General features: G+C 41.3%; 1 protein-coding gene across 26 annotated transcripts in view; it reads right to left on the bottom strand.

Moving 5' to 3' along the window:
• The window catches only part of CADPS (calcium dependent secretion activator), a 410,937-nt gene that overhangs the window by 101,874 nt on the left and 288,319 nt on the right, over positions 1-20,744 (bottom strand). For 8 of the 26 annotated variants that reach the window (XM_036430652.1, XM_045578989.1, XM_045578980.1 and 5 more), the window contains 5 exons: positions 13,342-13,443; positions 11,907-11,970; positions 11,451-11,574; positions 9,063-9,131; positions 8,177-8,194 (listed from right to left, as the gene is read on the bottom strand). In XM_036430652.1, the coding sequence (XP_036286545.1) occupies positions 8,177-8,194; positions 9,063-9,131; positions 11,451-11,574; positions 11,907-11,970; positions 13,342-13,443 (377 nt within the window). The remainder of the gene's footprint in view (positions 1-8,176; positions 8,195-9,062; positions 9,132-11,450; positions 11,575-11,906; positions 11,971-13,341; positions 13,444-20,744) is intronic. The other 18 variants (XM_045578985.1, XM_036430658.1, XM_036430661.1 and 15 more) reach the window with 3 other exon arrangements.

Here is a 20,744-nt window from a genome sequence, read left to right as displayed (position 1 = left end):
TTTCAACATGTCAAAATCTGTCATTTGGGGGTGGGGGAGAAGGAGAGGGAATGTGTGGTATCTGATTGTTTCCAGCTCATTTAATTATTTTCAATTTGGAATTTTCATGGCTTTTATATTGTGGGCTGAATCATATATAAAAGCTTGCCAGCTTATCAAATATGTTACTTGCTATTCCAAATGTTAGAATGCCGTAATCAGCACTTGACCCATCTGTCTTGTGGTTTACAGTATCAGCACAGCAAACATGCTGGAACAATAGCCGCTCCTTCCACAGGCATCGGGCCCTCAGTTCCCCGCTCCCTCCCTTTGATAAGCGCCTCATTAACCTTGGACCTGCTGCTTCCCGATGGGTCCCGTTATAAAGCAGCCTGCACGGCGAGAGGGGACATGCTCCATTGCCAAGTTTGCTTGAATTTTCTCCTGGCGAAATGATTTTTACTGCAGGCTTATAGGAAACTGTAATCCTAGCGACATTAATAAAAAATATCCGCAATATGAATAAATATACTATTCTGGCAGGACTATTGATTAAAAGCAAAAGTCGATGAACTCTTTTTCTTGTGGGGTCACCTCAAAGTTTTGAATGCATGGCTAAAAATCATTATTTAGCAGTCTCTTCTTATTTAAATCTTTTGTCTGTGAAAGGTGGCGTGTAAATGGAATTTAGAAAAATCAGTTTTAAATCACAGCTACTCAGAAGAAGGCAACGACTGAGCCTTTCTTTATTTTTTTAAAAAAAGTACTCCTGTTTAATTTTTCTTAAAATCTGGACTTCTACCTACAGCGGAGCTGAAAGTTAGGGATGGCTCTGATAACACAACCTGGTAACACATCCTGGCTCTTTAATGAAATTGTGCTACCTGAGGGTGCAAGGCGCTCACTCTTTCTCACCGGAGGACAGGGCCTGCATAGAGAAACGCTTGCCCTGTGGTTTACAGGACAATGAAAGGTCCCAGGCTGATCCGTAACCCGCCAGGCAGCAACTATGCATTTTAGCCAATGGGTCTCGATGAAAAGTTGTGAAGGGACTCCCGGCTGCCAAGTGTCTGTCCAGAATTCTGACAGTGAGGTTTGCCACCACAGAAACACAAGCTCCCTATTTTTTCCCCCTCACGGAGCAAAACAAAAACATCATACCTTGGTTTCCAACTTCATTTACCCAATTACCATTGCTCATGTTTACACAATTAAATCTGTTTGGCTTCCAAAGAGAGAGTTAAATGTGACTGCAGGAAACAAAAAAGAGAATTCCTCTGCGTGCTCAGCTCAGCCAAAGAAGGGAAGAATCCAGGAGCGAAAGGCACTCCAACCAGCCCTGAAATAACCTGGGCATCCGGGTTCCAGTGAGCCAAGTGCCAGTCCCTGAAATGCCATGTGAGAGATGGATGTGCTTGATGGAAGCCCACTTCCTATGGTTCCAATCTATGGACATGCTGCTGAAGAAGCCAGTGTTTGTATTGTGCTATTGCTGCAAATCACTAGCTTGTAGCCATGTGTTTTGAGGTGGGACTCGGGGTGGATAAAAGCTAGATAGGAACAGAAAGCTGAGGAGTTTCCAGGGTACCCTGCCTTCCTCAGAGGATGGCTCCATGGGCCATGCGTTTAATGCAGCATTACAGTTCAGCACCATTTCCTCATGGGCTGTAAATGACACACAGTGACCCCCTTGTGGGACCATCACTCCCTTTCAGAAGATTCCATCTCTAGGGCAGTATGAAGTATATGGTAATACCGACTGTTGGATAAATCATGGATCCTTTTCTCTGCTCTTTTCATTGCAGTTGTCTTTATCCCTTCTGTAAAACATGCCTCTGAGCCTGCCCTACTCCTACTAAATCCCTTTCTTAACAAGAGGGTGCCTTCACAACAAAACTCCACTCCTCTGAAATTAATGATACCTCTACTTGTGCACTGATGGCCTTTACCAATAGCAAACCACATACATATCCCCCCTCCCTCCATGCCCAGCAAATTATGTGTTTCTGGGGCTTGAACAGAGTCTGCCCAAGGCAGGTCCCCAAGGAGGAAGAAAATCTTCAGTGGATCCCACCCAGTGCACTGCTTTCATGGCAAAACAAAGACTCCTTGTTGCAGCATGCATAGACAGGATGTGGCAACTTTTATCTCTTAACCAAAGCCCCTGGTTACTTAACGCATGTACTAAGCTGAATTGTGAATCATAAATAGTATAACCTAAACTTCCATACCTGAGAACAACTTCAGGTGTCTTAATGCAATTTAAAATGATTTAAGATAGTTAATAATACTTTTAATTTAAATTTAAATAATTTTTATCTACAAGGAAGAAATAATGCTATTATGATATTTTTCTTCTCTAATTTGTCATCCTTGTCCTAAACAATGAGCTGTTGCACTTAAGGAAAGTGAGCTTAATTCTGGATAGACACACTCAGTGTGGATATCTGTTATTCTTGATCAAGTATAAGAGATTGTCTTTCCTCCACTCTATGTGGTTCTGGTGTGAATGTCAAGCAATGAATTCTACAGGGGCAGTCATGTGAGCCAAGCCAAGCCAACCATACTCTAGCACTGTCATGGAAATTCTGATTGGCTCAGAAATTAACGTGTGACTCAAGCATGCCAATGAGACCCTTCTCTGGAATATTATACAGTTGATTGGAGAAAAAAAGCTTGTTTTCTTTTAGGGTTTATTTAGGATGAAAGCCAGTGCTATCTGTGACCATGTTGTTCCCAACCTCTCTACCATGACCTCCAATCACATTAAAGATCTTGTCAGCAGTTGGAGAGTTTAAAACACACTAAAATTCTTTATCCTGAGACCAGTTCCTCTAAGCATTTTCTAGCCACCCTGGCCCAAAATTTCCTTTTCTTGCTTAAACTATATGAAGTTTGTGTGTGTGTGTGTGTGTGTGTGTGTGTGTGTGTATTTTGTCTCTTGCTTTAGCAAGAATACTGATTGAATAGTACTATTAAATATCCACTCAGTCCCCAAATAAGCTTTCACGTATATGGCCACAAGCTCTCTGGGGCAGAATTTCGGAGCATCTGGAAGAATGCTGAATAGAGGCAAATACTTTAACAAAGCCAGGGACTGCCTAGACAGTTCTTCTTGGGGAACCAGCCATTGGCCTCCAGGATGATGTCCTCCTTGCAATGCATCAAAGACTAAGATCCTGGCCTTGGTGAAGACCCCGCATTTCCCTTTACTATGCGCCTGGCATTTCCCTTTACTATGCGCAGAATGTAACTACGTGTTTTATGCCTGTGCTCTCTTCTATAATGTCTGCTCCCTGGGGGTAGGGACCATGGCTGCTTTTCCTCATTGCTCACTCCTTTGGTATCTGGCACAGATCCTGGAACTTAGTAGGTATTTAACTACTAATATGTGTGGAGCTATATTGCTATGTTTTATTTTGAAATTAATGATAAAAAGATCAATCAACTGCCTCTTATATTCCACCGACATCCAAATTGCAATCACTGGATCAGCAGCTCCGCATCACCTGGGCACTTGTTAGACATGCAGGTTTTCAGGCCCTGGTCCAGACCTGCTAACTCAGAATCTATGTCTTAACAAGATCCTCAGGGATTTTTATGAATTTCAAAGTTTGAGGTGTATTCTTTTATATTCCAATTCTGAAATAAAACATTATGTCCATGCTATACATTTAAATTGGGATGTTTTCTTTTAAACAATAATAAGCAAATAATAACAGATAATAAATATAATAATGTAACTATGCTAACAGGCACTGTTCTAGTAGCTCTTTTTGGAATATGTGTTTCAATCTTTGCAACAATGCTTTGGGTGAGGAAAATAAAAGTGAGGCTTACAGAGGTTAAAAAGTTCACTGAAGCCAAGATAGTGATTTAAGTTTTGGTACCCAGGCTGGTCCTGGGGTGGCGTTTCCTTAGAGCTGCAAATACAGGATCCTGTCCTGTGACACTATTCATCTTCAGCTGTCGTGCTAAAAATTCAGGCCAGACGGGCTGGGGTGGGGCCATCATCTCTTGGCTGAAAGGTAAGGTTACCTGGTTGGGGGTGAAGGCTCCTGAATAGTGTGCAGGATCCCAAACCAGAGTCACTAACTGCCCAATCTCATTTAGAAACCGCTAGGCCTCAGTTTTCCTGTATGTCAGGTGTCTGTTTGGGACTAGATGATTGAGAAATCCCTTTTTAGTCTTACAATTTTATCACTAACAACCACGGTGTTTCATAGCTTAGAAGTTCAACATGTAGGCTTAGGAATTATACTCATGTTCAAATTCTGTCTCTGATACTAACTAGCTGTGTATTCTTGGGCAACTTACTTAACATGCTTCTATTTATTTCTCTCTGTATTTCTATATACAAGGAGTGAATTCTTTTTTTTTTTTTTTTAAAGGTATTTTATTGATTTTTTTACAGAGAGGAAGGGAGAGAGATAGAGAACCAGAAACGTTGATGAGAGAGAAACATCGACCAGCTGCTTCTTGCACACCCCTTACTGGGGATGTGCCCGCAACCAACTTACATGCCCCTGACCGGAATCGAACCCGGGACCTTTCAGTCTGCAGACCGACACTCTACCACTGAGCTAAACCGGTTTTGGCAGGAGTGAATTCTTATTTCATTAAGTGGTATGGCATATTTTAACATTTCTGAAATTGGGTGCATTTACATTTGATGGCGTCTAACAATTTAGTTGGCAGCATTGTTTTGTTTTTAGGAGTATATAAATTAATGGTACATCTTATAATTGATGGCCTTTTAGAGCCAAAGAAATATGGTAATAACACACTACTTATAGAGTTGTGAGAATTAACTGAGATATGCCTGTAACTACTAAAAATATACTAAATTCTCAATAAAGGACAGTTGTCACCATTGTCATTAGCAGCAGCAGTGGCATCTATTCTTTTTCTGGTAGAAAAGACTCTGATTTTATATTTACTGGTTTATGGCATCTTTTCTAACATTTCCTTCTTTCCTCCGGGATCCTCCTTGGTGACAGTGTTGGAAACATGTTCCTCCTTGCCCTCCTCACTTTTTATAACATGGATGAGGTACTAGTCTACAAAATAATCTGGGCTTGGAAACCCTGATTGGTATGTCCCTGAAACAAGGAGGAAGGAAAGGGAAACATTTAGTTTCTTGTGTAAGACATGAAGCATGAGGTGGTGCTCATTTCGGAAGGGCCTGGCACTTGGTGGAAGGGGATTTGCCCTTGGGTAGGTGGCTCTGCACTGTGTGTTAAAGGATTGCAAGCTTAGTTGTCTTCTCCTTCCATTGGCCTTGGGCCTGGAGGAAGGTTGGCTGGAGACAAGGAATGATACTGAACCTCAGCACTACAGAACCTGCTTGGAGTCCTTTGGGTGAACCTGTCCTCCGTTAGAGGGTTTCTGTCAGTTGGGGAGACAAAAGTCTACAGTTCCTTGGTAATCTCAGGGAATCTCAATTGCCCCGAGGAAGACTTCAGGATGGGAATATTTTGGCAGTGATCTGGTCTCAGAAAGGACTGTTCTGTCTTTGGGTAGTTTTCCTGGATTAAAAGTTATAGGTATTTTTAAAGTTATCCATTCATTGATTACTACCCAAGTGCCCACCACATCAACCAGAAAGGTGGCAGTGAGAAAAAAGATGAAAAAGCATGGTCTTTGAATTTAGAAAAATCTGGTTCAAGTCCTGCTTGAGAAATTCAGTCATCCTCAGCTCCCTCACCTGTAAAAGGGGTAAAGATGGAATCAGATTCTCCATTAAAAGTCCTTAGCCCAGAGGTGGGTTGGCTGGCTCTATATCTGTCTATCTATCTATCTATCTATCTATCTATCTATCTAATCTACCTATCTACATCTGCTTATCTATCTACCTATCTGTTAATCTATCTAATTTTGCAAATCTTTGGTATAGTTGTAGAAATTTTTTTTAATTTCAAGTTTCAATTGAATTTTTATGATGCTCAGAAAATTATACAAGTATTTAATCAAGAATTGAGGCAAAACAACAATAGTAGTATATCCATAGAGCTTGCTGGGTTCAGGACATGTGATGGCTTAAGTGGAAATATATTTAAAATAATAAATTTATGTGCAGGAGTCACAACTTTTCTTTCATAGAGTAGGAGCCTTTTACTTTCTTGAGATACTGTAATTAAACTGAATGTTTAATTTCTAATAATGCCACAAGTCCATCAAACTACCACCTGCTGATTCCCCAGCCTCTCAAAGCACAGCCTGAGCAAAGGGCTCCTCACTGTCCACATTCCACACAATTAGGGCATGTAACTCCAGTGGTGCCCTGCCACCTCCATACAGTTGGCTTTGAATACCCATCCATGTATTTGTGCTTAGATCCCTCTGAGGGAATTGAAAAAGGAGAGGGAAGGTAAGAAAAAAGATGAAAAGATCCAGAAAGAAATCATTCTGATTGTGATTGTGGTTGAGATTTGTTTTTGCTTAGAAGCCTCAGATATACCAGGCTTCAAACCCATCTCTGCTTGGACCTTAACTTTTAAACCCAGTTTTACTCAATCCTCCTTCTCAGTCCTTTCTCTCTGGCTTAAAGAGCCTTTAATGGCTTTTTATCACCTTTGGATGTGAGATGTGTGGAATTTTTCCTTTGAAAAATCTATAGGCCTTCAAAAGTTGGCATCGATTCCAGATTAAAAACTTTGGACCGTGAGATATAATCTGAACTCTATTATTAGGGCATATCAAGGCTTTTGAGATCTTGCCTCCTGTCTACATTGCCATCATCAGCACCCTTTACTGCCATCATTTCATTTCATTGCAACCACATTGAATTACAGAATAGTTGAGACTGTGGCCTCTGCCTGGACTGAGATTCTGTCTCTAACCTTATTCTACTAGAAGTGTGTTATTTGACCTCTCTGTATCTTGGTTTGGTCTTCTCTAAAATAGGAATAATAGTAGTATACACCTCATAAGGGTTTTTGAAGATTAAATGAGGTTAATACATATAAAGCAATTAATAGTCATACTTGGTACATAATACACACTGAATAAGCATTATTTATTTTTATTAGCTATATGGTTTTACATGTTTGCACATATTACTCTCTCTGTCCAGGATGCCTCTCCACTTTCCAATCCCTGCTCCCTTTCACTGATTCTAATTCATCTTTCAGGATGCCGTTCAAGCTTTCCAACCTTGTGAAGATTTCCAAGGTGTCTGACAGTGTCCTCTTATGCACAGCTGTCCCAGTTGGTGCACTGCACCCAACTTAATGTGTAAGTGACACTAGGCACCCATTTGCACACAGGCTTCATAAGGTTATCAGCTGTTTCCTGTTGTCTGCATAGTCCCTGGCTTTCACCACTACACCTGGCACATGGGTAGGCCTCACTAAACACTTGTTGAATGAATGAAAGAGTGAATGAATTAATGGATACCTTCCCTTCTCGAGAGAAAGGCACATGTATCTTGAACATAGGTTCATGAGTCTTCCAATACTTAATGCCAGTCTGGTGCTTGGCATGTGCTCAAAAATGCCGAGTTGATCTGAAATATATTCATCTTTGATGAAATAGGTTTAACTTCAATGAAAAGATAATAATCTTTTGAGAATCCTTTAGACCGTAAAAATAAAAGTTAATATTAATACTATATGTTTCATTACTAGAGTTTTCCTTACAAAATGCTTAGAATTTTTGGGACTAAACAAGAAGAACACATCCGAAGTCAGAGAGTTTTCTAAAGGTTTCCTCTCACGAAGCTTCCACCCTGTGCCTGCACTCTGCCTCACCACACGATACACAGAACAGCACAAACACAACCTCTCTCCATCTTAGCTGATAGACATTCACCAAAGAACACAAACTTCTCAGTAGGGTAGGAAACAGAAAAAAGAAATGAAAAACAAAAGTGAAGATTCGTTTGGTTAAGTTACTATTTTTAAAAAGCACATGAGGCCAAATCCCTGGAATCCAAAAAACCAAGGATGAAAAGTTCCGTACAAACCAGAATTCTGTTCCTCCAAAGCTTATGCCTTTATGGAAAGTCTACTCTATAAAGGTTAACTTCTAATGGGCATGAGGGGTAGTTAGACAGCACAAATTAACTCCTTAAGTATCATTGCAACTCCACACCAATCTTTGGGAGTATATACATTAAGGAGCCATAAAAAAAAAAAAGAAACTAAATATAACTCAACAATCCTGATAGTTTATAATGCATATACAATTGGTTCACCTGCATCCTTTTGATTCTCTATTTGAAAGAGAGAGCACAATGAGGAGAGAAGAGAGAGAGAAACAAGAACACATATGCAGGATTAATGAGCAAGTGGACCAAAATGCCCCCCACTTATGTGTGATACATGACATTAGAAGAAAAGGTCGCCCTTGGGTTCCCACCGCCCCAAAGTGTGGGGGCCAGCAAAAAAAGGCTCCTTCACAGAGGTGAAAAATGCTGCACAAATAGAAAATTAGTAAAATTAAGTTTAATGTGAAATCAAGCTATGAAACATACATGAACTCTCCAAGTGACAATTAAGTCATGTGTTCTAGCCAAAGCTTAGAGGACAAGGACAAGTCAAAATCTCCAGAAAGAACAAGGAAAAGCTTTCCAGCTTGAGAGAAAAGGGACAGGAGGCACGTAAGATCTAATTTTTACAGAGAATAGACCACCTCATGTGATCTTATACCCACAATAGTTTGACATGTTAAACATGGAAAAGAAGGCATGATTTTGCCCCAGCTGTCCTTTATCTGACACCTAACATATTGCTCCCGGCCTAGATGCTACCTTTTTATTGTGTACCAGTGACAAGCACTTTACAAATTGGCGTTACACACAAGCAAAGTAAAAATGCATTCAGGTCACAGACAGAGAATAACTGAAAAACTTACAGACAAATCTGAGTTTATCACAAACAAATGGCTTAATTGTCTAACCTGTTTAAGGCTGATAAAATGTGACTGGACTTCTCACACTGGATTTCACAGACAGAATCAACAGACAAGCCAATGCTAAACAACTTGAAGCAAGGAGAGTGAGTTGATTGGATCTGTATTTTCTTGAAATAATGAAAACAGAAAGAGTGAAGACAGCATGGTGAGGAGTGGTAGGTACTCACGAATGGTTAAATCCATCACTTGGGAGGCCAAGCAGAAGACAGGATGCTCATACATTTCTCTCTTTTTCCCTATAAAAGAGGATTTGGGCATGCAAGAGGCTTAGGTCAGAGGTAAAGAGGTTAAAGGTTAGAGGAAAACGTTACATTAGCTCAAAGGAAAATAGCCACAGAGTATTTTGGGATAAACACAGGATAAAGGAAAAAGGAGTTTCAAAATCGGAGATCTACTGGATTAACCATTCAGCATGCCGTGAGTCACGAGAGAGATTGTGACCATGATTTTACATGTCTCTTTAGAATTGTTTGCAAGAATACAATGACCAAAAACATCATGAGTAAAGGGAAACAGAATTTCATTGATTTAAGGCTCCAAGATACTAAGGATTTCAGACTTTAGTATCTAAGGCTCTTGAGGTATTTCTTCATAAACATAGTCTCCAGCAATATTACCACAACTTCTTTCCAAAATTCTCTGGAAACTAAGCTGTCAGTTCTCACAGAGGGGCTCAAATATAAAAATGGACAGTTTATTTTCTGAGTGTAGGATTGGAACCTTGTAAAAGAAAGTTGTCTGGTAGTAATATCTTTATAGCTGCAATGTCTCAGCCTATGGTGGACTATGTTCATGAAAGAAAACCTGATACATGCAGCCAGAGGATGTTGGGTTGTCTGAATTAACAATCCCAGCATGCTTTGAAATTGGTGTCACAGCCACTTTTGCAGAGATAATGTCAAAAAATGGCTGAGCCAATCGTGAACAAGGAAGGAGAGAAGCAAAGAGAGCAGTAGTGTGGAATGAGGTACTTCTCTGAAAAGAGAGTTGGAAAAAAAAGATTGGTTTCTTCAAAGAATCCCCAGACCTAAAAGTCACAGTGCAAAAGATAATTAACACAACCAAGAAGAATTGAGGCACAAAAGGAAATTACAGACCAGCTGATCTACTTTGGAAATGAATGCATTTTTACTTACAGATCTTAAAGTTTATTTTTGGATACATTTATCTGAAAGAAGAGAGCAGATCTTACCAAGACTAGTAATAGCTAGACCAAGACCTAGGAGGCAGCAGCCATGGCAACCGAACGTTTCTTGATTCCATCCCATCTCTGGCCTCACCTAGAATTATTAGATGCCTGGTTGGCATTACCAAATACAACCAATCATTGTGTCCTGGGAAGGTAAATGCTGGAACAATTATTTTCTAATATAGCTCTTTTAACAATCTTCTTGTTCCTCTATTTTTGTCACTCATTACCAAGTCAAGAGTTGATAAACATCCTTTTAGTGCCCAATTCTTAGGTGTTTCTCCCTGGATGCATAACAATGAATTCATTACCACTGGTACACAATTTGCATTGTCAGACAGACAAAATTGAGAGAGGGGAACATGTAATGTACAGAACACTGTGAATTTGACATGATCTTAGCCTAATTCTCTAGGAAAATAAGGACTTTGGCAGGATAACTGATGGGTTTTGGTGGTTGGTTAGGTCTTTTTCTTTTTCCCCAGTCATGTCCTAAAAGCAAACAATGGGTATTTGCTGGCATTTCACGTGAGAGAACATCAGATTCCAGAATGCGAACACATTGAGGTTTGCACACAGAACTTCCACATTTATACACTTACACCACTGGTCAAGTTGGGTGTGGTTTTCAAATCACCCTATAACAGCCAACAGGGTAACAATGAAAAGTGATTAATAAACTGCAATGAATAGGTTCCAAAGAACCATACCTTTTCAAGTAGCATTTACTCAAGGTGACTTTTGGGAATTACTTGGTCATCAGTGACTGCTTCCCTAAAACTTGAGAGGGCAGCGGTGACAACCATCCTAGGTCTAATGTAGCAATAACAAATGAGATCAAAAGCAAACCAGGAGCCACAGAGAGGCTGGACATTAATTTGCCGTCAAGTTTGAAATGCAACCAAAGATAGCTCTTCGTAAGTTCAAGGGACAAGAAAGCGTTCAGCAAAATCTTGATGTTGCTTTATTCAATTGTTGGTTTACTTGCAGTGCCATCAACAGTGGACAACAAACTTTGTTTTCCTTTATTTAAAGCAGGTAGTAATCCCGCAAAACTCTTTCATTGGAAGACATCAGCCACTTAGGGCTGACACAGACTATCTGAGGGACCTCAATTATCGGATAACATCCCATGTTTAATATTCTTCCCCTACAAAGACTTGTTTCTGAGCATCTTATCTTTCATTCATTTATTTAGCCACATCCAAGGAAGAGTTCACATTTTCATATTTTGAGTGAGTTCAGGTTTCAGCTTAACACACTCAGATGGACCCCTGTTTCCTGTGCCCATCAGAAAAGAGAGAGACTTCCCCAGGGAGACATACGAAGTTTTAAATGAAAACCTGGGGGCAGAATGGGGTCTTACCTTCGATTTTGGCATATTCTGATAGCCGGGAATAGTTGACTAAAGCAGCCTGCTCTAGACATTTACGGATGACTGTTTTAACCTCCTCTTGTGGCACTGGGGTAACAATGTCTTTCATCAAAACCTTCAGGTGGGAAAAAAAGATTATTCAGATGGTTTAATTAAATGCGTTACTTGTTTGTATTTCTTAGAGGGTTCAGATGTATGGTTAGAATGGCAAAGCCTGTCCATGAACCAGGAAAGGATTAAGAACATATCTTCAATAGATCCAACTATTTGTTGACTGGAGATGAAACACCTAGATTATGGGCAGTTTTTTCATGCTTCTTTTGATATTTGATGAATGGTTAACAATACCTCAAAAATTATAGTCTAGGTCATTCAACAACAATATTCCATTACAATGTTGTTCATGTTTCTGTAGATGTGGAATCTGTCTTTGACTTTCATTCTTACCCTTTCCAGAAGTGAGAGAGTAGCTTTCAAAGCACCTTCAGGCCGACCAAATGGGAAGCAGTACCTAAAAAAGAGAAAATTCTTCAGGTTGCCCAATTTATTACACTTCAGCATGAAATATACTGAAATTTGATTCCTATAGAAATTCTTTGAGGAACAGAAAGTGCTTTCTATTTTGTCACGCTGTGTTATGTTAATCTGAATTCACACCATTTATGTGTGTATGTAATATATATATGTGTATGTGTGAATGATGACTGAAGACTCTTGCAAACGTCTGCAGCACAAAAGAATACTCAGGGTGATGACAAGGCTCTGTGTAGATTTCCATTGTGAAGAGAACCATTTGTTAGCTCAACAGAGACCTTAAATATTATCATAGAGACCAACATTACAAAAATATTAGCTGAAAGAGGATAAGGTTAATCCCTAAAGAATTCATATGGAAAACGAAGGAAGGTCTTTTGAACAAATTCATGATTCTGCAAATTGTCCTTCCTTGCTTGTGCTTTTTAATTGTTAGAAAAGTTTTCATTATTGGCAATGCATTTTGCATTCACTATATGATCAATAAGGCAGGGGGTGAGGGAATTTGCGGTAGATAACAGTAGGAATTCCATTGACTGTTTTAGGTTGACACCAGTCCTTTGGGACACTGTTCCTTATGATACAAAGGGACCAGCAGGGCTATTTACACTCAAATGGGCCTGGGGCAAGTCTTGAACCTCTCTCAGCCTCAGTTTACTTGTTGTTTAAATGGGGACTACAATAACTTCCTTACAAAATTTGATGGCATAAAAAAATATTGATATGCTTATCCAGCCCCTGTATCTGGAAGGGCCTGATTTATGCCATTATAAATGTGCTTCTGATTTTTGAGTTACTAGTTCAGGCTTCAGGCCCGGAATCACAAGTGCAGCATTAGAAATGACTGATTTGTCCCAGGGAGCAGTGGGCCACGTGGCTCAAGGCGGCTGCTGCCGCTGGCTCCGGCGCGTGGAGAAGAGCCAGCCTGCAGGGCCCGTCAGCTTCCCTTCCCGGAGGAGCAGCTGGTCCTGTCTCTGAGGGGAAGGTGGCTCCTCCCGTGGGTACCACTGCCTTCCTCCCCTGATCACATGATGTGGTTCATAAGATCTTTCAGTGCCTTCTTTAGGAGACCTGAAGAGGCTTTAAATACAACTTTTTAATAAGATAAACAAAAATAGGTTGATGACCAGGGTCAACTTGTACAAGGAGGGGCTGTTCCTTTGGTGGAAATAAAATGACCTTACGATTTCAAAGTCTCTGAGCTATTGTGGAACCCAGTCTAACCGGTTTGCTCTTTCATTCAGTTATGTCTAAATGTCCAATGTGTATCTGATTGACTTACAGTTTCAGAAAATCAAGTCCTCCTTGACCCTCCCTCTAAGGACCCCCCTCTATCCCAGATCCTTACCTGAAATGTGTAATCTGATTTTCCAACAGAACTCGGAGTCTCTCTTTGATTTCTTCAAAACGCTCCTTTTCTTCCACAGTCACAGTTCCAATCCCATCGGGCCTGAAGGAAGACATGGCATGAAGTGACAGGAACCTCGTGTGCGGACACCATCAAATCAAATCTCTAGCAGGAGGAAACTGTCTCTTTCAGAAGAACAATGGCAATGACAGCTGTAACCTTAGGAGAAGTCCTGCTTCTCAGAGCCGGTTACTAAAGGGGGTGGGGTGTTTTGGGGTTATCATTTGGAGACATTTGCAAAATTGTCGCTCATTTATTGTGAAATGGTAAAATGTACAAACTAGTGGCTTGGAGGTTCAGCTTTTAGGTCTGTGTGTCTCACAGTTTCTTAAAAATTTTAACTGTTTGCCAACATTTTTTAAATTAGGGAAGTTCTATAATTCTCTTGACAATTTGGAACAAATGGCATTAGAAAACAACAATAACAACAAAAACAAAACAGAACAAAATAAAACCCCAAAACAAAACCCAAACCATTTGATTAAAAATTGGGCAGAGAACTTGAATAGATGTTTTTCCAAAGAAGACATACAAATGCCTAACAGGTAGGTGAGAAGATGCTCAACATCATTAATCATCAGGGAAATGCAAATCCGAATCTTGTACCTGTTAGAGTGTCTACTATCAAAGGTCAAGTATACCGAGTGTTGGTGAGACTATGGAGGAGAGGGAACGCCTGTGTACTGCTGATGGGAATGTCATTAGGTGCAGCCACTGTGGAAAACAGGATAGAGGAACCTCAGAAAATTAAAAATAGAAATGCCAAATGATACAGCAACCCTACTTCTGGGTATATCTGAAGGGAAGGAAATCACAATCTTGAAAATATATCTGCACCCCCATGTTCATAGTAGCATTATTGACAATAGCCAGGATGTGGAAATAATCCAAGTGCCCACTGACAAATAAATGGATATATATTTCACATATATTTTCATATATATTTCTATACATAGAACATATGAAACACATAAAATATATATTTTTATGTTTCATATGTTATATATATATATATGTAACAAAGGATAAAGGAAATGTAAGCTATTATATGTGATGAAATATTCAGTCATAAAAAATAAGAAAATCCTGCTTTTTGCAACAATATGAATGGACCTTGAGGGCATGATGCTAAGTGAAGTGTCAGTCAAATAAAGACAAATACTATATATTTTCACATATGGAATCAAAGAAGTCTAACTCACAGAAATAGAGAGTGGAATGGTAGTTGCTGGGGCCTGAGGGGTGGGGGAAATGAGGAGGTGTTGACCAAACAATATAAATTTCTAGCTAAAGCACAACAGGGGACTCCAGTGAATAATCTATAATAAATTATAATAATAAAAACATAATATGCTAATTAGACCGGACAGCCTTCCAGATGAATCTGGGGCTGCGAGGGAAGCCCAGGTCCCTGGTCCCAGTTGCCTGCCAGCAGCCAGAGGGAAGCGCAGATCCTGGGTGACAGAGGAAAGCCAGTGCCAGCAGCTGGGGGAAGGAAGGCCTACTCTTGCACAAATTTTATGCACTGGGCCTCTAGTCTATAAGAATCTACAATAATAAAAGCATAATATGCAAATTGACCGAATGGCTGAACAACAGAAAGATCGTCCGTATGACCTTCCAGACTACCTTCAGGGTGAAGCTGGGGCTGTGAGGGCCTACTCTTGCACAAATTTCGTGCATCTAGCCTCTATTACTTATTATATACTTCAATGCTGATAAGAGAGAAGATACTCAATGTTCTCACCACACACAAAACAATGGTAATTATGTAAGGGGATGTAGGTATTGACTAACCTTACTGTGATAATCATTTTACAATATATCTGTGTATCAAATCATAGCATCGTATACCTTAAACTTACATATATTTGTCAATACCTTAATAAAGCTAAAAAAAAAGCCACATATGATGTTTTTCAATCTTAGCAAACTATTGCTCATTTTAATACAACAAACCTTAGCACAAATAAGTGAACTTCAATTTAATCATGGTATTCCTGTGTTTCTAACTCAGCATTAGGTCCACACACATTTCCCCTGTTCGGTTTGGACTATTTAAGTTGAAAATACAAAGGGACACTGCATATCTATAGCTCAAATTTATCTGTGCCAAATTAGACGGAGGACAATCTGACCCATTCAGACTTCAGCTTCCTGGATCCGTAGTGACTTGTTTTGACTGCTGCCTGAGCCAGTCTGCAGACTGGTGTGTCACCATGAAACTTCTATTGGAACATTCCTCAGTTTGCAAATGCAAGTCATCTTGAGACCAAACAAATGGTCTTATTTATAGGCCTTCTCAAGGATCCAGCATAAGTTTGGAAAATCCTGTACACTAGACCAGTCTGACTACACAAAAGACTTGGCAAAAGATAGCAATGCACCTCCTGTTAGGGGTAGATCGGTCAGTTTCCTTCTTTGAAAATACTGAAAATGTCCCACTGGAAAAAAATGAGAACCCTCCGCCACCCCCCACCCCCGCCCCCACACATACTTTATAAAAAACACTGCTAGATGGTAAAATCCTGTTAGGTTCCACTTTTTCATACTCCTTTGAACTTAAGGGAAGAGGGAAGAAAAAAGGCAAATGGTAAATATTGGGCAGGCTGTGGTAATCCATGAATGTGCCCTTATTTTCAAATTTTCTGGAGAAATCTCAAAAAGTTTATTAAAAATCTGTAGTTAAATCTCAGAATGAATTCATTGGCCCCCACAAAATACATGTGACACTTTCTGTGCTAACGTCTCATGTTTAATCTATAACTTCTTTTAGTTGTAGCTTTTGGAATTTGTTTACACAAAATTCGGCAAACACACCAAACACACATTTATACAATTGGCATGTGTGTGCATATACTCGATTTGGAAAAAAATAAGCCATTTTAAGATTTTGTTTTTTAGCAGGGAATTAACCCAGAAAAAATGCTATTAAATATAATTTACAAGTCACAGAGGGGTTTTGACATGGAGAAATTCATATACTGGTGGGGTCCAGCTGGCCTGCCCTGAGGGGGCCATTGGGGATGGACTGGCTGGGGTGAGGGGTCAGCTGCAGTGAGCGGCTGTGGGTAGTTAGCCGGCCCTGGCCCCAATCAGATTAGGGTGGGGGTGCCCACTAGTGGGTGGGGCCAGCCCTGGTGAGGGGCCACAGGCGTTTCTGTCATTTCGCTGTTCAGTTAATTTGCATATTACCCTTTTGTTATATAGAAGGGCAGCCCAGAAATGCCTGCAGCCATTATTAGGAGATAAACTTCTCTGAATAAAAATCATTCATTCCTTAACATAAAAGTCTTCTATGGCTATCTTAGGCAATTAGGAGGGAACTCTTAGGTGTGTGTTTGAATTGACAAAAACTAAACATTTCGTGCATACCTGGCCTTCCCAGTTAATTCTCACTGTGAAGGGCATTATTATGATGTAAAATTTGATTATGATTTTCCCTTTTGTTCTGATGACTCACATTTATAATGACTAAAGGTGTCAGTTAGCACCTCCCACTTCCATGACAATCTCTTCTTTCTGAACTGTTATCTCACTAATCAGAAAAAGCAAACAACTAAAATGTATTGTTGTAATCTAGTCTTAAATTCGCTTAACTGTCTATGTCCATATGAATACTTTTATTTTAAAATAAATGAAACTAACTCAACATCTGTAAGGCATGTAGTGCAGACACACACACACACACACACACACACACACACACACACATACCCCAAAACCAAAAGCCCAGGTCAGGTGATAAAAAAGATAAATAAATAAAGATTTTTGACAATGAATGTAAATCTGTTTGCAATTGCCAGAACTGCTCTGAAATGGTAGTGGTAAAGGGGGGATGTTATTTACAAAAGGAAGAGCCATGAGGGGATAATAGAATCTGTTAAAGATCACAGCTGGTAACCAGGTCAGTTAAAGAGCAAAAATATCCTTTTTCAAAAACAAAATTCATTTTGAACATTCTATCAAACGTCAACTTATTTTTCATGGCCCCTTAGATTGCCTATGTTGATTGTACAGGTTTAGAAAGATTTTTGCAGAGCTACTAATTGAGAAGTCCTGTTCAATATTTTGGGGAGTGCTTCTCACAGAAGCAATGAAACCCCTTCCCTAGGGGAGTGCCTCAGAATTACCTGGACGGCTTTGCCATGACTGCATGGCTGGGCCCCATGAGTTTCTGGTTCCGTAAATTTGGGGTGGGGTCTGAGAATTTGCATTTCTAACAAGTTCTCTGGCCATGCTGGTTTGGAACCCGCACTGAGACCCTCTGCCCTAGAGCAGGAGGATATTTTTGGTGGGCTCTTCCTGTAGCTGAGAGGTAATCTGATCCAGAGTTCCCAAGTTCCCTTGGATTGGAGTGAATTAAAAACAAGAGATGAAGATAAACACACACACGCACACACACACACACACACACACATAAATATAGCATTTAAATATCTAATAGGTAAATAAAAATAAAAGCAGAGATCTCCTCTGAGTGCCTGTCCACTGGGGAAGCTAGCAACTCCTTCCAAAAGAGCTGTTTGTGCTGCTTCCGAGGTATTCCCAGCGGTGCTGATGGAAAAGTAAATAGAACTTACCAGACTCAGAAGCCATGCTGAGGTTGTTTTTTTTCTAGAAACATTTGGGGGTGATTCTACCATTGCCATAAAACTGGTTCCTTTCTCAATACTTAGGCTGTCACACAGAATGGGAGAGGAGGAGAGGCAGAGTGGGTTTTAAACTCTTAGCCAGTAAATCCCAGCTAAGATGTGTCTACTCAGAACACATGGCTAGGCCTGAATACCCCAGTCCTCTTGCTGGTGTATTTTCTGCCTCTTTTTTTTGTGGCTTAGTGCCCATTGCCATTTCCTAAAAGCATCCGGTTTTCTCTGGAGGAATGACCTTGGTAGCACTCTGAGACTGTGGGGAAGGGTACACCGAGGTGCCTATTCCCCTGCCGTGGATGCTGAAGACCTTCCCATGGGCCAGTTCCTCCCTCTCATGGTCACTGTCCATTGTCCTGTGAGCTAAACTCAGCCCACGGACGGAAGAGAAGACACAGGCGGAGTTGCTGGTCCAGCAGCTGTGCCCGTGCCAGACGGTCCCCAACGGCCAATTGCTCTTAAGCTCTGGCTGTGCTCTCTGGAACAGTGAGAGCTCTGGCCCCGTCCCCAAGTTCTGGTTCATCTGTCTGCAGTGGGGATGAGACCTGGTCATGGCTCAAGGCCTCCAGGTCATTCTAACGGCAGTTACGGCTTGAGAACCAGAGCTGTGGTCTGTTTCCCACTTCTCTGCCTCTTCCCCTCCCACTCCCTGTGGCTCCCAGCATCACCTCCCAGGCTCCCTTCTTAGTGGAAGCACTGATACCTTTGAACCTTGGTGTGGACACACACACACACACACACACACACACACACACACGCCAAGGAAAGGTGGCTCCTGGTCTCTGGTTCCACCGAACTGCACCGCTGCCTCACACCTCACTCCTTGTGGATCATGATCCCGCAAATGGGAGACAACATGCAGGTCAAGTGCAGGCATTTCTGGAGCCGGCGGCAGGCGGGCCCTCTCCCCGCCACCTGCAGGCCATGGCCTCGGCCCAAAGTGGCCCTCCCCGGCCGGAGACTATATCGCATCTGACACGGCCGGCATCTCCAGAGCCCACCTTTCAAGTTTTGGGCAAACCATTTTCTCACTGTCCTTCACAGAGCTGACATTTTCAGCAGCGTGATGGGAAAGATGTCACGTCGGCTGCTCTTCAAGTCCTTGTCACCGTGGTTAGCACCAGTTCTGTCATCTTCACTCTCCTCACAGGCTCCCATCGTGAGCCGTGTCACAAGGAATAATACATCCAGGGTAGTTTCCTTTCCCCTTGTCAGATGTAAACCATCCACCCCAGCTGCCCGTCCAGTAAGTCACCGGCTGCCCAGCTGTTCTCCTTTCCCCGAATGCTTCGGAGCTAAAGCTCCTTAATTAACGTCTATGGTGGGATTAATCCAATGTGACCAGGCACAAGGCTTCTAACGGGAAGCATCTTATTTTGATCTTTGAAGTTAAGTGGAAGGAAAGGAGCTGCAGCGAGTCTTAGGAAAGGGAACGTATCTCTTTGGGTCGGTAAACAGTCCCTACACACCCAGGTGAGCAGCTTCCCAGCGTTTAATGATCCTGCTGGCATGTCTCCATGTGTACTTGAAGCTGCGCCACAAAACCCTGCTCTGCAAGGTCAGATATCTTTTCAAGGAAGATATCTAATGTAATTAATTACTACATTAATTCCAGTCTTATGCTGGTTGGTGTGCTTGGCTATTGCACCAGAATCCAGGTGTAAGAAAAAAAGAAGGTCTGAACTCAACAAAAGAGGAGAGAATGTCTGGCCCACTTCCCCACACACAGCCAGCCTTCAGCTCCAACCACCACCAACGAGGGGTAAAACTCCAGCTGAAGTGGGAAGAGGCTTTCTCTCCAAATGCAAATGTCCACATATGCTGGTGCCGGCGCTGTAAACATGATATATCCTCTCTCTCCAAATGGATGCATGCCTGAAGACTGCATTATGGAGCCACAAAAATGTCCTCAAACAAGCATGATAACAATCCTACTCCCTTCGAAACTGTTCCAGCCCAGGAACCCGAGGGTGGCAAGGGCCAGAGTGGGACAGAGTCTCTTACTGCTTTGCCTGGCAGCGCTCCTTGAATACAGCATTCAGGCCCAATGCACTCCCTTAACACTTCCTTTTATTTTAACTGACTTCTAGAAATTCTTTATCCTGGCAACTTTTAGAATGACCTTTGAGTTTACTCCTAGACTAGAAGATTTTACTTTGTGGCTAATAACTACACATTCAAGACAGCCCCAAAACATTGTCATTTCAAAAGGAGACCTCCCTGTCTGCTCATGGCAATGGTTTCTGTAATCTCTAGGTCAATGATGAGTGGTAATTAGGACTCTCACTCCCATGGTCACTGCTTCATTAGGAAGCACAGCCTTAGCCTTTCCTTCTCCTCTCCCTCCAGCGAGGCCCTTTTTAATTATGCCCCGAAGCCCTGGGGCCCAGACATGCTGCTAAAACAAATACATCAAAGTGATTGTATCACAAAGGGTAAGGTACAAAGCAACAAGGAGCAGTTTCTACAACATTGCAAATGTGCATTGCCAAGCCTTGAGGTTGGCAATTTGAGAAGATGCCCGGAGATGGCAGAAAATATACCAGTGAGGTCTTTTCTGACTTGTTTACTGTTTTTCTAAACATGCAGTGACAGCCCAGCAATATCAGAAGGTGCCTATTATACGGGTGGGAGTGATCCAGAAGTTTTTCCTACTGAACAATCTCCAAGAGCATGGGTAGGCCCAGATAGGGA

The sequence above is a fragment of the Pipistrellus kuhlii genome, unplaced genomic scaffold (assembly GCF_014108245.1).
Source record: "Pipistrellus kuhlii isolate mPipKuh1 unplaced genomic scaffold, mPipKuh1.p scaffold_m20_p_11, whole genome shotgun sequence".
In the NCBI taxonomy this organism is placed as follows: Eukaryota; Metazoa; Chordata; class Mammalia; order Chiroptera; family Vespertilionidae; genus Pipistrellus; species Pipistrellus kuhlii.
Note: the sequence above shows the minus strand (reverse complement) of the source record. Positions and strands in the feature narration are given on the sequence as shown.